Here is an 18209-nt window from a genome sequence, read left to right on the forward strand (position 1 = left end):
TTCAACTAAAAATGCAAAAAATCAGGATGAAAAATATGATTTGTCATTCTCCTGTTAGAAAGGGATAATGATGACGTGTAATCATAGTTTCATACAATCTTTCTCCTGATTTAGTATCAAATCATTTACCAAATTAATTAAAAAATAAAATTATGCTAGTCAAAGTGAAATATTTTTTTTAAATATTAAATTATTTATATAATTTTATTATATATTATAATTTTAAAATTTATATTTTCTATTATTTTTAGTGGTGTTTAGTTAATTTCTGAGACTAACTTCTTGAAAATATAAACAAAAAGGGTTATGAATTGAATTGGATAATTTTAACCATAAATAAAACAATTAATAGATGAGGAATGTCTCCTTTTAAAAAGCCAAAATCTTTGGTTAGGAAGTTTTTGTATCAAATTGATAAAACTTGTAAATGTTTAGGGCTAAATAAATTGAACTATTTATAAGTAGGATCAAATTGACAGAATATGTAAGTATTGAAAACTAAATGTGTATTATACTAGTTAGAAAAAGGTTTTTCATAATCAATTTAATTGAGTGACCAAAAAGGAACGAATTCAAACGTTAGAGCCTAAATTGAAAATTTTTAAAGTTGAGTGACCAAAACAAGAACGCGAATATAGTTGAGTGACTATTTGTACAATTTACCCTAATATATTATGTTATTTTTTTAAGTAGAACTTTTAAAAGATATAACCAAATTATATAATTTCATGATAATATAATGTCATATTAATAAAAATATTATTATTATAGTATAATAATATTAATAAATTTTTATTCTACTGTGAATTTAAAAGATATTTTGATCAGGTTTTTTTGGCTATTATATATTGATATTATAGTTTCTCTTTCAGTTTTATTCCTCTAAAACTTGTTGTAATGCTTATCAACTCAATTTTTAATGAATAAGGAAAAAAATCATTTTTAATAAAAATAACTATTTTTCTCGTACAACATCCATACAAGGTGTTGAGTGTGATGGTGTGTGGAATTGATTGGAATCGAATATTTGGGCTTTTAGGATATATCCATGAGGAGAATTATAGGGAAAATGTTTCTCCTCTATATTGAAACTGGTCAAAACTTAAGATGGATGGTGGGGTGGGGTGCGGTGTGGTGCATTTAGTTTATTTTTTGTTTCATGCTACAATATTGCTATAGTATCTAATTTTATCACCACTATTATTTTTACACTAATTTCAAATAAACACACTGTCCATCCAAACCTAGCCAGAGAATCAAATTCAAGCATCCATCCTCCTTAAGGAAGCAGAAGAAGCTTGAGACCTAAGTTACGTGCAAATGCACAAGATTAGAGAGTGATTCAAGAGCTAAATAGACTAAACAAATAGCCCCATTGGTTCAGGTTTCCAACTCACTGCACTGCCGTTTGGATGGTATTAATTAGTGCAGTGGAAAATTAGAAAAGTCACTGGATTGGGTGGGCTGAAGCCAAAAACTCTAGTTTAGTACAGTGAAAAAGTAAGTTTTTTTTTTATTTGGCAATAATACCCCTACTTTTATATGTGATTTTTTGTAACGTCGTAAGACAATTAAATCTTGGAATTCGAGCGCCGTTTTCAAACGTCATTATTTATTTATTTACGTGGTCGTATTTTGAAATAATAAAATTGCTCATGGATTAAATTGTAGAAATAAGCCAACTGACAAGTTTAATATGGAGACATGGAGTTTTTGAAGGATCAAGATTGATGATTGGCAAGGCCTTAATAAAAAAATTTAACCAAGTCAAGAATTTGATAGTGGGTAGCCATGATATATACCATTGATCTCTACTTAAATTACCATTAAAAGCATCATCACCATGGGATCCCACTAACAAGATTTTATTAGCTTAATTATTAAGGAAAATAGTTAAGAATTTGAGAGAAACTCTTGCCCACCACCTCTCTCTCTTATTCGGTTTTTGCAAGGAAGAAAAAGAAAGTTTCATAGAGGGCTTTGCCATAGAAATTGCGTAGAGAATTTTCAAGGAATTGCTAAATTTGTCGATAGAATATTTATCTAGAGAGCTAGCCATGGGTTCTTGGTAGGAAGCTCGAAGGATTGGTGAGTGAAATTTCAATGTTTATAGGATAATTTAGTTGTTATGTATAGTTATACTCATTAAGAGACTTGATATATTTGTTCATGTTTAGAACTATTTTTGAGAGGGAGGAGAAACTTTTCTTGGGTTTGTATAGTTTTCGGTCAAGCTTGTTGGGAGGTGAGAAAAGCTTAATTTGTTAGCATATTTCATAGTTAATTTTCTAGAATTTCATTGTTATTTAATTGATTATATAATGATTATTTGTTATGGCTCTTGTTGTGTGATTGTATCTATGGAAACCAAACACTCTTTGGAAAATTCAAAAAGCTATGCAGAAAGCTAATGAATGAGAAAGTAGTAACATTGGCACTATTGTAAGGATTACAAGTGACAAAAGTTGAGCTAATGAATGAGAAAAGTAGTAACATTGGTACTATTGTAAGGATTAGAACTGACAAAAGTTGAGAGTTTGATAATAATGAGTTTTTATTTTATTTTTTATTTCTGTGATGCTGCTGAAGGAATAAAGCTTGAGTTCACAGCCAAGATCCTACAATAGAATGGTGTTGTGGAGAGGAAAAACAAAACCATTCAAGAGATGGCCGGTGTCATGCAAAATGGTAAGGGAATTGCTCACAAGTTCTGGGTAGAGGTAGTCAACAGTACTGTTGAAGTTCACTTGAGACCAAATACGTGAATCACTCACTATGAAATGTTGAAAGGAAGGAAACTCAATGTGAAGTATTTTTATGTAGTTGGAAGTAGTTGGTACATTCTCCAACAAGGAAAGTTCAATGCCAAGAGTGATGAAGGATTTTTCTAGGCTACACAGACTCCAACAAGGCTAGATTAATGGTGGTTCAAGGGTACACAGGTTAAATCGATTAATTTCGATGAAACCTTTGTTCATTTTGCTCGATTACAGGCTATAAGTTTGTTGTTAGCAGTGGTCACTTATCTCAACATCAAGCATTACCTTCTTCAATGGTTTTCTGGAGGAGGAAGTATATGTGGTTCAAACAAAAGGTTTTAAAGATCTTGAGTATCCAGACTCCAGACCATGTGTTTAGACTCGACAAAGTTCTTTATGGATTGAAGTAGGCCCCACAAGCCTATTATGAGAGACTTTCACATTAGACTTTCAACATCTAATTTGGGTATATCATATTAAAAAAGAATTGATTTTGTCAATTTTGTAGGATGAATATTTTTTAACAAGAGCATGGTTGCAAACTAGTAAACGAAACACCTCAAGTCCCGTTATCTTTATAGAGATTTAATAAATTGACGGAGGATAAAATAATATAAATTAGTTCAACCAATTATTATACACTGCGTATTTTTTCTGCATATCAAAAATAACTTTCACAAAGAGTGTATCATATTAAAAAATTGATTTTTTTAATTTTATGGGATGCAATATTATTTTATCAAGAGTATAACTCTGAAGTAATGAAACAAAACTTCTTAAATCTCATTAACTTTATAGAGATTTGAAAAACTAGCAGGCGATAAATAACATAAGATAGTTCAACCAATTATTATACACTGCGTACTTTTCCCGCACAGCAAAAGCAACTTCCACAGCGTGGGGCCACCTCACCTTGCCGTTACATAATATATATTCTCTAAGAGTATATTATATTAAAAAACTGATTTTATTTTCAATTTTACTAGATACAGCATTATTTATCAAGAGTGTAACTGTGAAATAGTGAAACGAAACTCCTTAAATCTCATTAATCTTATAGAGATTTGATAAACTGACAGGCAATAAATAATATAAGATAGTTCAACCAATTATTATACACTGTGTATCTTCCAGCACATCAAAAGCAACTGTCACAACGTGGAGCCACCTCACCTCGCCGTTACGTTATATATATTCTCTAAGAGTGTATCATATTAAAAAAAATTTGAATTTTTCAGATTTGCAGGATGCAACATTATATATCAAGTATATAATTGCAAAGTAGTGAAATGAAACTCCTCAAGTCTTAGTATCCTCATAGGGATTTGATAAATTGGCTGACGATAAATTAACATAAGATAGTTCAACCAATTATTATACACTGCATACTTTTCCCGCACAGCAAAAGCAACTTCCACAACGTGGGGCCACCTCACCTTGCCGTTACATAATATATATTCTCTAGGGCCACTCGCTTGCATTTCTTCTTTGTTATATATCTCTATTTTCTTTTTGTCCCTCGGATTTAACGACTATAGATTCAATATCAGGAAAAAGAAAAAAAAGAGAATGTTGCCTGCCATGTGCTCCTCTGCCTCTTCCTCCGTTGGTAACTCCATTGCAAATTGTGGCGAAAGAGGAGAGATCATGCTTTTTGGAGTCAGACTGGTGGTTGATTCGATAAGGAAAATTGTTAGTATGAACAATCTTTCTCAGTATGAGCAGCCTCGCGAATCTACTAATAACAACAAAATCGGTGACAAATATAAAGGAGAGGAGTACGTCACCGCCGATTATGCCTCTGCCGACGATGTTATTCCTCATTCCACCAAGAATCGAGAGCGCAAGCGAGGTTGTTTTTTTAGATCTCTACTTTTTTTTCTTTCGATTTATTATCAAACTTGTAATTTTCTTTTATATTTTGATCTTGTTATTTTTAAATGAATTTCAGGGATACCGTGGACCGTGGAAGAGCACAAGTTATTTTTGTTAGGATTACAAAAAGTGGGGAGAGGGAATTGGAGACGGATTTCTTTATACTTCGTGAAAACTCGAACCCCAACTCAAGTGGCCAGTCATGCTCAAAAATACTTTCTCCGACAAAGCAATATCAATCGCCGCCGTCGTCGTAGATCTAGCCTCTTCGATACGACCCTCGATATGGTATTCCCTATTATATCTTTCTCATTATCCTATTTTTTTCGTTTTGTAATTTTCTAAGTGGATTTTCTAGATACGATAATTGTATTAATTTTATGAAACATTAGAATTCTGCTAAAAACATATTGAGCAAAGAAATTATTACCATTTATTGTAGAAATATTTTCAGCCTCTATTTTGATTTTTTTTTATTTTTCTATTAAATTAATCCAAATGGTTAGGTGGAAGATGAGCAAATTCAGCCACAAGAGAACATTTGTTTTCCTGATCTTAACTTGAACTTGAATTCAGTCGCCGAGGGTCCGCCGTTGAATTTAAAGTTGTCTTTACAATCTGATCAAGGGGATCCCTCATCATCATCGAGGCATTCTGCTTTTCAGGTGCTGCCAAGCTTCAGCAACGGAGATGGCACTAACGTCGTCACTGTTGCTTGAGAAATGATACATGAAAAAGAAAATGTAAAAGGTAGGAGACTGAAATTGAAACCTTTGGTTTTTGATGTAGAGACTAAAAGTAAACGAACAAAAAAACCGTCATGTCTTGTTAGTTTTGTCTTCTTGTTTTCTGTTGCTATTGCTCTTGTGCTAAATTCTTGTTCATTTGTCCGTCTTTTGCAATAGGTGCTTCAATGTCATATTAACTTTTATAACTCTCCTCAACAAAAATATTTTAGTCCTTCATTTAAGTTTTTGTCTTTTTAGCCTTTAAATTTTTATTTTTATCAAATTATTCCAAAATAGATGATAAAGTAAACTTAACTCTGTTGACATGGCATACATGTAATTGTTAGCTAGATGACATATCAACATTTAATTAATTTTTTTTAATTTAAAAAATACTAATTTTTAATAGTTTTAATGACTTTTAATTTTTGAAAATAGTTTTTATAATTTTTTTAATTTTAAAAAATTAATTAAATGTTGACATATCATCTATATGATAATATATGTGCATGCAATGCCAACAAAGTTTATAAAAAAAGCATTAACTTTTCTATTTATTTTGGGCTGATTTGACAAAAATGCATGTTTAAGGGTTAAAAAAGGTGAAAAAATAAATAGAGTGCTAAAATGATTTTTTTTGATAAAGTTAGAGGGCCAAATAAGTTATTATACCTTATATTTTTAGATATTATTAAAAATATTTTTATATATTATTATAGTATATTAAACGATTTTATTTTTTTTAACTATAAGGTGTGGCATAGTCATGTGGTAGTAACTCATCTCGTCCCTTACTCATGTGGTCAGAGATTTAATCCTTACTCATGAGAATAGAGCACATTACGTGACTAACTATTTATCTCTTCAGAAAACTCTCGTGATAAAAAAGTTTAATCTCTACTATTGATGGTGAAGACCCTGAATCTGATAAAAAAAGAATATTTTCTTCACTAAATTTTTTTATTTTTTTTTTCTTCACTAAAATTTGTGAATTTGAATGGTGGAAGAAAGCCTTTTTAATGAATGGTAGCCATCTATACTTCTAAATTTTGATGTCTGGTTATATGGGCAGACCTTTATCTTTTGGAAAAGAGATATACCAATAAAATAATTATTAATATATTAACATTTATATGAATATTTTATGTTTAATATTATATTACTAAAAATCATGAATTTATTATGATTATATGACTTAACAAATCTTAGAAGAATCTATAATTTTTATACAAAATTGTTTTTTTTATTAGACTAACTTATTTTTGGTGGAGTTATGTTTGAAAGAATGGAAAAGTAATGTCGGTCAGAAAAATATTTTTAAAATCAAAATATAATTTTATTATTAATTTAAAATTTTATAAATTATAAAATGTCTAAATTAAAATTTTACGAAAACATGTGTCTAGGCTCCGCCACCGGAAAGGATTACTTACCAGGGACCAGTAGCTATCCTGTTAAAGCACGTTACCTTAGAAATTAGAATACCCATTTTTTTCATTTCCTGACTCATGATGCGTTTTGGTTGTGGATAGCTCTTCTTTTTTTTTTTTTCCTTTAATTATTACTATCATTACAAATGACAGGGAAATAAGATGTACAAAACTCACATCGTGTTCTTTGATGTCAATTTATGACAACTTTGTTATTTCAATTGTGACTACGGATAGCTTTTTTTACTTGCAAGATTTTAGACATTTTGATTCTTTAAATAATTTAAGTTTAAATTGAAAAAGAAAAGAATTTGACTTGATTATTGTTTATTCAAAGTGAAGTAATTTGAGAACGGAATTTGAGTATTTTAATAATCATTTATGAGTCTAGCAGATTATTTTATTTGAAGTAGTAATGCAAATTTTAAATTTAGAATTTAAATTCAAACACAAATAATTAAACTTGAATTTAAGCACGAGAATCGATTTTATTGTGGGGTTGATTCCTTTGAGAGAAATTTTCGAAGTGTTGTTTGTTGGACAGTCAACTAGACCCCCAACAATCAAAGACATTGTCTCTCATGCTCTGTGTAGAGTCAATGTACTATGAGCGATTGCTTTAAGGGTATGGTTCACAGAGCCAGGAGCACCTCGACCATACATGAGCTTACAACCACCCATTAAAGGGATGTGAGCATTCGCCTTTGGTGGGGTTTGAACCCCTGACTTATGGCATATAGGTTACTTGTTGATGAAAATGATGCTACTTGAACTAAGTGGTACCATGGTTGTAGGTAAGGGTCTTATAAACCTCATGTTGGTAGTTTGAGGTACCCTACGCTCAATCAATTTCAAAATTATTCCCACTCGAGTTTTGTAGGTATCACCAACTGAACACCTCCTTTGTTAATCATACATAGCTCTCTACGGAGATTGAAGACAAAATCCCAATATGAGAACAATACCTTTAATTGTTGGAGGTTTGGTCCGTTCAACAAAGTTTTTTTATTTATTTAATAAACAAGACAAATCAAACCAAACTTGAAAATTTTATGACTTGGGTTTAAGGCATTGTTATTAGAAGAAAGAATTATATTTTGGTCGATTTTAGAAACCTAGAAAGGATTATGGGAGAGGTTCTCCAAAGTGATTATCTATCACGATTTGAATAAAAAAGTAATATATATTATATGATGTACACTATCTCTTAAAATTTTAATTAATTAAAAAAAAACCTCTTTGAAATGGTTGATTACCATTTTTTTTATACATGTGAAAGATTATATTTATGTTTCATATGTATTGGATAAAAAATCTAATATACGAATAATTTATGAAAAATAAAGAGTTTGATTAAAACAAAAGACCGTGCTAAAGCTGATGGAACTTTGATTCTAACATGTGAAGAAATTATTCGACAAAAACATAATATCGTGTTCTATTTAAGTAGTTGATGGTCCTAAATGAGCAAAGTTCAACTGAATCCGTTTTGCTTTACAGCACGAACCTCCCTTTTATGAAGTAGACATGGGTATGCTTGGTTTGAAGGAAGATATAGTGGGATAACAAGTTAAATATTTGTACTTTTTAATTATTTGAATTTGAATATGTAAAAAGAAAATTTAAAAATTTAAAAATGTTTATTAATTATAAATTATTTAAGTATTATTATTCAAATTTGAATATGAATTAATACTATTATCTACCCAATATACAAATACGAAAAGAATTGTTTTCAAAATTTTCAATCATTTCCTGGATATTTTGTTGGACAAAACATGCTAGCAAATAAATAAAAATATAAATAAACGAATATTTATATAAGAACAAAATAAATATTTCTATTTAAAATATCAAATACGAAAAATCAATTAAATAAATAAGATTATGAAAACCAGAAATCGAATAAATGAATTGAGTTTTACTAGATGTTAAGGCCTATTTTACATAGTTTCCTTAAGACAGATTTGGCCGCTCCTGTGGTATTTGGAGAAACGTTGGTCGATTGTATCATAGGAAACAACAACAAGACGATCGAAGCAGTAACACATTTGCGGTGATCAACGAACAAACTTTGCCTTCTATTACCGAAACATTGAAGAACATGGAGAGGAAAAAGAGAAGAATTTTGGAGAGCAAAATAAACTTGATGAGAGTGTGTGTAAAAAATTCTGAAGAATTCTTTAGGCTTTTATAAGTATTCAATATGGAGGAATTTTTAGAAATTTCCATGAATAAACATAAAAAAATATGCATTAAATGAGCCTTTAAATCAATTGAATAAAATAAAATCAAATTGATTGGAATCAAATAAAATCAAGATAATTGTCCTTTCAAAATTGATTCTATATATTTGTTGAGAAAAATAAATTTCATGTTGGGCTAAAATAACCAAAATCTCATTTTGGGCCCGACCGGTCTGAACATTTCACATTACCTACGTTGTGCAGGTGCATCTCAACCCGATGGATTTAGATCTACACCCCCTGTGTGCAAGGCAACATTTCAAGCTTAGTCCTTCAATCACCTTTCAAGTGGGTTATCATATTACATTTGGTATTTAACCAATGTGGGATCTAACATTTTCTTTTCCTCAACAAATATTCACAAGTAGCTTACTTTGAGCACCAATTTCTCATTCATCACTCAACCATTTTGAGCACATGATATACTATTGTAAAGGTTTCATGGAGTAGAATATAAAACCATAATTTTATGATTTAACTCTTCACCTTTATCAATCGAGAATATGCCTCGAAGTTTTCAAAAAATTACAATTTTTCTAACATATTTAAATTCACAAAAATCGGAATTTGATTTTGCTAAAAAATTTATACATACCGGAATAGGGGTGTTCATTCGGTTAACCGATCGGTTAACCAAACATTAACTGAATTAACCGACCTTTCAAAATTTTTAACCGTTAACCGAACCGAAATTTTTTCGGTTAATTCAGTCTGTTAACCAAATTAATCAAAAATTATATGTTTTTTATTTTTAGTTAAAAATTAACCGAATTAACCGAATTGAATCACTACATAATTAAATTATTTTTAGACTTTTAGACTTTAGTTTTAGTTTTAGTTTTAGAATTTTATTTTTATTTATTAAATTATTTGTAATTTTTATGATTGGGTTGGGTTGAGTAATTGGGTTGGGTTGAATACTTGGGTTTGGATTGGGTTTAGGTGAATAGTAGACCTATTTATATATTATAATTTTATTTATTAACTTTTTCGGTTAAATTGAAAAAAATCGGTTAACCTACCGGTTTCGAATCAAATTAACCGTTAACTGAAAAATCAAAAAATAATTAACCGACCCCCGACCGAAAAAATTCGGTTAACCGACCGAATTCGGTTAATCGGTCGGTTAATCAAATTTTTTTGGTTTTACCCGAATTTTGCACACCCCTATACCGGAAATCCTATGAAACGTGTAGAACATAAAATTGTGTTTAAAAACAACATAAAATAAATAATGAAACGTATGGTTTGAAACTAATAAATAATAACACATGAAATATGTACGATATTAAAATTAAAAAAATTTAGATTGAATTGTTTATCATTGTGTTGTCATTAATCTTAAATCGTTGTCAAGTTAACTTATGACACCAACATAATCATATACATTACTAATATATATACAATTGATGGGGTAGTAAAGTGTGTATAATACAATTAAAATGTATAAAAATATTAAAATAAAGCTTTAATTAAGTGGTAAATTAAATATTTTACTAATACAATTGGTGTAGATTCAAATCTCATTATATGCATAATTGTATTGGCTTTCTTTTTAAATGAAAAGATTAAAATACCTTCGAATAATATAACTTATTTTAATTACAGAATAGTATTTTCGTAATTTTCCTAATCGAGTTAGCACCCGATTAACTTATGACACCAACTCAATTAGGAGCTTAAATAATAGTATATACATATATAGCCGATAACTAATATGAATTCAACTAATGGATATCCGTTTTACATAATATTTTTTAGTTGAGGCATTCCTATTCTATGTACTAGTATTTCAAATGTTGTAATTGGTAATGAATTAGTAACCACGTGTACTAAATTAACACTAGATGAATTTGTCAAACTTTAATATCAACTTTCTTCTCAAGATAATGATAGAAAAAAAACAATTTTGGCAAAATATGTTTAATTCTGTTTTTTTTATATATTCTCCATTTAATTGAGATATACACTAATTATCTTTATATAAGATAATTGGCATCTTTTCTTAAGGAGATAGATGTGTTGGGTCATTAGTATTGGTCTTAACCTTAGTTAAACACATTCTCAATTAGTCTCATGCATTACTATTATTTCTACATGATTTAAAGATGTAACAACTAATATTGTTTTGTTGAACGATATGATATGAATGTATCTCCACCTATAAATAAATATCTCATTTGAGATCATTCATCCTATAAAATAGCATAGCCCTATAGCAATTGTCCCCATGGCCTCTTCATTGATTGTGACTTTGAATGAGAATCTCTCTTGCAGAGACGCAACACCTTTTCTTTTGAATATTCCTCAGCAAGGGTAAAGAATTAATTAGTTATGTGACATAGTTTTGCACAAAAATGATAGTGTTTCACAGTTTTGCACAAAAATGATAGTGTTTCATTCTTAGACATTCTTAAGTTTTCAAACTCGGTATTAACATTTGTAACTTGGTTGCTTTCCACCAATGGCTCCCTCACAAGTGATTAAAAGAATTGTCCAAATTTCTCAAACAAGGACACATTTGGAGATGAGCATAATTCCTAGAAGTCTACGCCATTAAAAATAACATCCAAGATCTTCTGAGTTATAACTTGCAACTCTATTTTTATCTATAGTTCAAAGTCCCATATTCATTTGTGAAAACAAGAGATTGCCAACCAAAAAAAATAACTTTTCAAACATTTATCTAAAGATTTTATGAAAGCTTTCCAATATGCATAATCAAACTCGTCTAACAAAGGGGTTTTGGTTACAAAGCTTCCTTCCTTCACATTCTCCATTATTCAACAACCAATAATAGAATCTTCACCAATTAGGTATGGTGTATGGATCTTATACAAATTGCAAGCGTTCATGTTAATAAGTTGTTACCCATATAATTCAACTAACGTTAGAACAAGAATAAAAAACAGGAAGCTAATAAACACGAGCAGGTTTTTACGCAGTCTATTAGAATTGAATGACCCGAATCCTTATTTAAATAAAATACAATGGTAAAATAAAATAAAAGTAAAATCCATAGAGAACTACACTTCTTTTATTTTATTTTAGAATAAGGTTTTTTAAACCTTATTAAACTCCATCTATTTGATATTGATTAGAATAATGTGTTTCAATCTTACTACACTCCTATTAGAATATGGTTTTACAAACCTATAAATAAACATAGTCTACTCCTCTTGTAATCATTCGAATTAAACATAGTGAATTATCTTCTCCTCTGCCTGTGGTTTTTTCCCGAAAGGGTTTTCACGTAAAAATCTGTGTATTATTTATTTTTTCTTTCTCTTTTTCTTTACGATACATTGTCATTATTGACGTTTATTTTTCACAAATTGGTATCAAAGCTTTCGAATTGTTAATCTCGATCACGGTAATGACATCTTTGAAGTATGAAATTCTACTGTTGGATCGCAACACCAGATTCGTGTTGTGGCAAATAAAGATGCAGACAGTTCTTTCACAGATGGATCTGGAGGATGCGCTACTAGGGATAGATAAGATGCCTTCGATATTGACTGAGGAAGAGAAAAAGCGTAAGGATCAAAAGGTGTTAACACAGTTACATCTGCATTTGTCTAACGAAATTTTACAGGATGTGATGAAGGAGAAAACAGCTGCTGCATTATGGAAGAGGCTAGAACAAATATGTATGTCGAAAACTCTAACCAGCAAGCTGCATATGAAGTAGCGTCTTTATGCTTATCGTTTGGAGGAAGGTGCGTCTGCGCATGAACACTTAATAGTGCTTAAAGAAATTATCTCAAACTTGGAGGCCATGGTGGTTCAATATGATAAGGAATATCTAGGGTTGATTCTACTTTATTCGTTGCCGCCATCTTATTCAACCTTTAGAAACACGATTTTATACAGCTGTGAGTCTCTCACAGTTTATGAGGTTTATGATTCTTTGACCTCATATGATAAGATGAAGCATCTTGTGGTTAAACCCAACTCTCAAGGAGAGGGTCTCATTATTCATAGGAGATAAGATCAGAATGTTGATGATGATAGTAGAAGGACACAAGAGCGGAATCCTCGTGATAAATCTAAGGGTAGATCGAAGTCTTCAAATAGAGGTAAAACTTGTAACTTCTGCAAGAAGAAAAGACACATTAAATCTGAGTGTTATAAACTGCAGAAAAAGATCAAAAGAGAGGCTACGAATCAAAAGGGAAAACAACTAGAAAAAATTGGTGAAGCTGATGTTGTAGAAGACTACAGCGATGGTAAACTTCTAGTCGCTTCTGTCAACAATTCTAAAATGAGCGATGAGTGGATATTTGATTTGGGCTACACCTTCCATATGAGTCCCAATCGGGATTGGTTTATAACTTGCAAAAAAATGTCTAAAGGTGTTGTTTTGATGGGAAATAATACTTCGTGTAAAATCACATGTGTTGGAACGATTAAGGTTAAGATGTTTGGCGGAGTTATCAAAACACTTAGTGACGTGTGACATGTTCCAGAATTGAAGAGAAATTTAATTTCGTTGAGTACTCTTGATTCAAAAGGGTAAAAATACACAGCTGAAAGTGGGATTTTAAATATTTCTAAAGGTTCACTCGTTGTGATGAAAGGACAGAGAAATACTGCTAAGTAATATGTTTTGAAGGGTTTTACTGTTCCTGGTGATGCAGCTATCACTTCCTCTTCCTTGTTAGATGATGATATTACTAAACTTTGGCATATGTGCCTAGGGCATATGAATGAGAATGACATGGCAGAATTAAGCAAAAGGGGACTTCTTGATGGGTAAGGAATTTGTAAACTGAAGTTCTGTGAGCACTACATTTTTGGAAAGCAAAAGAGAGTTCGATTCAGCAGAGGAATCCATAACATGAAGGGAATATTGGAGTATATTCATTCTGATTTGTGAGGACCATCCAGAATGCCTTGGCGTGGTGGAGCTAATTATATGCTAACTTTTATTGATGATTTTTCAGAAAAGTTTAGGGGTTCTTTCTAAAGCAGAAAAACGATGTATTTTTCGTATTTAAGTCTTGGAAAACTATGATTGAAAAATAAACGAGAAAACACATAAAACACCTCCACGCAGACAATAGCATAGAGTTTTATTCTGATGAGTTTAATGAACTATGCAAGTCAAAAGGGATCGTGAGACATTTGACAGTTCGTCATACTCTACAACAAAACGGCGTTGCAGAATGAATGAACAGAATGATCATGGAGAAAGTTCAATGTATGTTGTCGAATACTAACTTACCAAAGTCATTTTAGGCCGAAGCAACCTCTACTGCATATTTTTTGATCAACCAATCTCCATCCATTGCCATTAAGAAAAAGACTCCACAAGGGGTATGGTCTGATAATCTTGCTAATTATTTTGATTTAAAGATCTTTGAGTGTCCTGTATATGCTCATGTTGATAATGGAAAATTAGAACTGAGATCCATTAAATATGTTTTTATTGGTTATAAAGCTGGTGTAAAAAGGTATAAGTTATAATATCCTGAAAATAGAAAAGTTGTGATTAGCAGAGATGTTGTTTTTGATGAAACTACTATGCTACCTAACTTATCTCTTAAAGACTATTCCAATAAAGAACATCAAAAGTAGGTGAAGCATCAGATTAATCCAAAATCTACAACAGAGTCGACTCCTCAAGCCAGTACAAAAATTTAGAATAGAGTTGCTTCTTCACCTTAATACTCTATCACCAAAAACAAAACTTGAAGAGAAATTAAACCTCCAAAGAAGTATGCCGAGGGTGATCTAGTTGCTTATGCTTTAAATGTGGCTAAAGATATAAATGCAAACCAAGAGCCATCTAATTTTTTTGAGGCGGTTAGCTGTGAAGACTCAGAAAAGTGGATGTTTGCTATGTAAGAGATAAGAAAGGTCAAAGCCCAACTAAATGAAGAATTTGAGATGAAAGATTTGGGACCAGCAAAGAAAATACTTGGTATGGAGATTCTCAAAGATAGAAAAGTAAGTAAATTGTATCTAAGTCAGAAGAGATACATTGAGAATGTTCTTTGTAGGTTCAATATGCAGAGTGCTAAACCTGTTAGTACTCATTTAGTAGCCCATTTTAGACTTTCATCAACTTTGTCCCCACAATCAGATGATGAGATTGAGTACATGTCACATGTTCCATATTTTAGTGCAATGGGATCTCTCATGTATGCTATGGTTTGTTCACGTCTAGATTTATCATATGCAGCAGTGCAATTAGCAAATACATGGCGAATCCCAGTAAAAAAACTGAAAAGTAGTTCAGTGGATTTTAAGATAGTTACGAGGTACTACTATAGTTTGGAAGAACTAGAGATGGAGTCATTCGGTATGTTGATGTTGATTTTGCTGGAGAACTTGATAGAAGAAGATCTCTCATAGGTTATGCCTTTACAATCGGAGGTTGTGCAATCAGTTGGAAAGCCACTTTGCAAACTACAGGTGCTTTGTCTACCACTGAAGTTGAGTACATGGCTTGTAAAGAAGTCATTTGGTTGAAGGGACTCTTTAGTGAACTCAATAAAGACCTTCAAATTAGTATAGTATTTTATGAAAGTCAAAGTGTCATCTTCCTTACAAAAGACCAAATGTTTCATGAGAGAACAAACCACATTGATGTTTAGTATCATTTTGTTCGTGATATTATTGCTTGTGGGGATATTGTTGTTAGCAAAATTAGTACTCATGAAAATCCTGCAGATATGATGACTAAGTTACTTCCTATAACCAAGTTTGAGCATTGCTTAAACTTGGTTGGTGTTCATTGTTGAAGTTAAACCCTTAAGGGGTTCTATGGAAGAGGTGGAGAACTTGTTCGTTGAAAGTTTGCGATGAAGAACTAGTTCATTGAGAATTCGTGTCAAGGTGGAGATTGTTAGAATTGAGTGACCCGAATTGTTATTTAAATAAAATAAAATAAAATAAAAATAAAATCCATATAGAACTACACTTCTTTTATTTTATTTTAGAATAAGGTTTTTTAAACCTTATTAAACTCTATCTATTTGATATTGATTAGAATAAGGTGTTTCACTCTTACTACACTCTTATTAGAATATGGTTTTACAAGCCTATAAATAGACACAGTCTACTCCTCTTGTCATCATTCAAATTCAATATAGTGAATTATCTTCTCCTTTGCCCGTGATTTTTTCCTGAAAGGGTTTCTACGTAAAAATCCGTGTGTTCTTTATTTTTTCTTTCTCTTTTTCTTTGCAGTACATTATCATTATCGAATGCCACACCTACGTTTGGAAGGCCTTGTCTAATGAGGAGTCCACCATAAACTCAAAATACAAACTAAGATTTAAACCCAACCAATTACTTGATTACTAAAGCCTCATTCTCATACATTTAATTTACTCTCTACTAACTAAGCCTTTCCTCTATAAAACTCAACAACTAGTTGACAAAATAATTTAATTACAAGTTCTGTCCTTGTGAAAGATTCCTTAAGAAATAAGATTTATTCACATTCAACTGTGTCTTCTAAGAAGAAATGAAGCGAATCTAATTTCAGTGAGCATTATCAGATAAATTCTAATCAGCATGATATCGCCCATATCAATTATCCTTTAAAGGTACACGATAAAGATTGAGATATATCACCATAAAGTCCACCCCAGATCTTTTTTTAATTTCCTCTCTTCTAATGAGAAAAGTTAATTTCTGAAACTCCTGGACACTAAAAATATTCTAGATTCCTTTAACAATTAAAAAATCTCAATTTTGTTGCATATTATAATAAATACATGTAAAAAGTGCAAATAAAAAATATCATATGGCCAAAACTCGTTGGACAAATAACAAGCAACACTAACGTAAATGATGGATGAATCAATATAGTTAAGTAAATTCAGGCACAAATCATTTGCAAAACAAAGTAGCAGCAAAGCAAAATATGATAATTTCACATCTATTATTTTCCCCGGAGGAATTGGTCAAGTTGTGATTGGGTTCAGGATCATCCCAAACCATTTTGTAAAACCAGAAGAAAAATATATATAACGTACATACAGTTATACTTCATACTAAGCAGCATGAAAATGACAGATATACATGAATGAACATGAAAACTGAAACCCAGAATTGTGAAGATGGAGTAATATTATAAAGAGGGTTATTGGTTTCTACTTAATGGTGTGGGTGGAGGTGAAAGTATGTAGGGAGAATGCTTTGATGCTTCATGAAAATTGCTTCGGTTCTTCTCATGTACCCTTCTTATATAGGTAGCGAACATGCCGTTGACATCGCCATTTCGAGCTGAACGAGGTTTAGTGCTGCTCTGCAGCTTTTCTGACCTTTGGTTCCTGGAAAATTGAGGCTGTGGCAGTTCATCATCAATAACCATATCGGAATTTGTTGCCGGTTTAAGGTTTTTCGTTGGTGTTGAACGGTATCCGGTTGTTCTAAGACTCGTCTTCGCAATCGAAAAAGGTGAAAACCTAATGATGTTCATCACCATCTTCATTGATTTCTCACAAACACTACACCAAAACTGGTTTTTGGCGGCATTTTTTTAGGCCTTTACCGGCGCTTTATAACGCCATTAAATTTATTTGCGGCGCTTCCACAAGCGCCTCAAAAAAGGCCGCTAACGAAGACGTCGCAAACGTTTGCAGCGTTTACAACCAAAAACGCCGCTAAAGATCATGTTCTTTAGCGGCGCTTTGAGAAAAACGCCACTGAAGAACATGGTCTTTAGCGGCGTTTTTTTCTAAGCGCCGCTAAAGAACATGATCTTTAGCGGCGTTTTTTTATAAGCGCCACTAAAGAACATGATCTTTAGTGGCGTTTTTCTATAAGCGCCGCTAAAGAATATGATCTTTAGTGGCGTTTTTTATTAAGCGCCGCTAAAGAACATGTTCTTTAACGACGTTTTGTATAAAAACGCTGTTAAAGAACATGTTCTTCAGCGGCGCTTTGTTTACAAATGCCGCTAAAGAACATGTTCTTTAGCGGCGCTTTTGTACAAAAACGCCACTATTTTTGAGATTTTTTTTATATTAAATTTTTCATTTTTTCAGCCCTCCTGTAGCAACAAATCAAAAGCTACCTGATCTAAACCAGCCAAAAGTAATAAATTTATATAATATTTCAAATTAAACGAATAAAATAATATTAATATCAATAAATAAAAGTGAATTCATATTATTTTTGCAAAAATGTTAAAAGTTAAAATGATAAAAATAT

General features: G+C 31.4%; 1 protein-coding gene across 1 annotated transcript; it reads left to right on the plus strand.

Moving 5' to 3' along the window:
• The first annotated feature begins 4248 nt into the window (after positions 1–4248).
• LOC107950107 (transcription factor MYB1R1) lies at positions 4249–5465 on the plus strand. The gene is made up of 3 exons (XM_016884855.2): positions 4249–4611; positions 4711–4922; positions 5141–5465. The coding sequence occupies exons 1-3, from the start codon at positions 4329–4331 to the stop codon at positions 5351–5353; spliced, it is 708 nt and encodes a 235-aa protein (XP_016740344.1). The 5' UTR covers positions 4249–4328; the 3' UTR covers positions 5354–5465.
• The last annotated feature ends 12744 nt before the right edge of the window (positions 5466–18209 follow it).

This window comes from Gossypium hirsutum, chromosome D03, assembly GCF_007990345.1.
Source record: "Gossypium hirsutum isolate 1008001.06 chromosome D03, Gossypium_hirsutum_v2.1, whole genome shotgun sequence".
In the NCBI taxonomy this organism is placed as follows: Eukaryota; Viridiplantae; Streptophyta; class Magnoliopsida; order Malvales; family Malvaceae; genus Gossypium; species Gossypium hirsutum.

Coding starts and splice junctions, on each gene's coding strand:
- LOC107950107 (XM_016884855.2), top strand. CDS start 4,329: ATGTTGCCTGCCATGTGCTCCTCTGCCTCTTCCTCCGTTGGTAACTCC. Junction 4,612..4,710: donor GAATCGAGAGCGCAAGCGAG/GTTGTTTTTTTA, acceptor AATGAATTTCAG/GGATACCGTGGACCGTGGAA. Junction 4,923..5,140: donor TCGATACGACCCTCGATATG/GTATTCCCTATT, acceptor CCAAATGGTTAG/GTGGAAGATGAGCAAATTCA.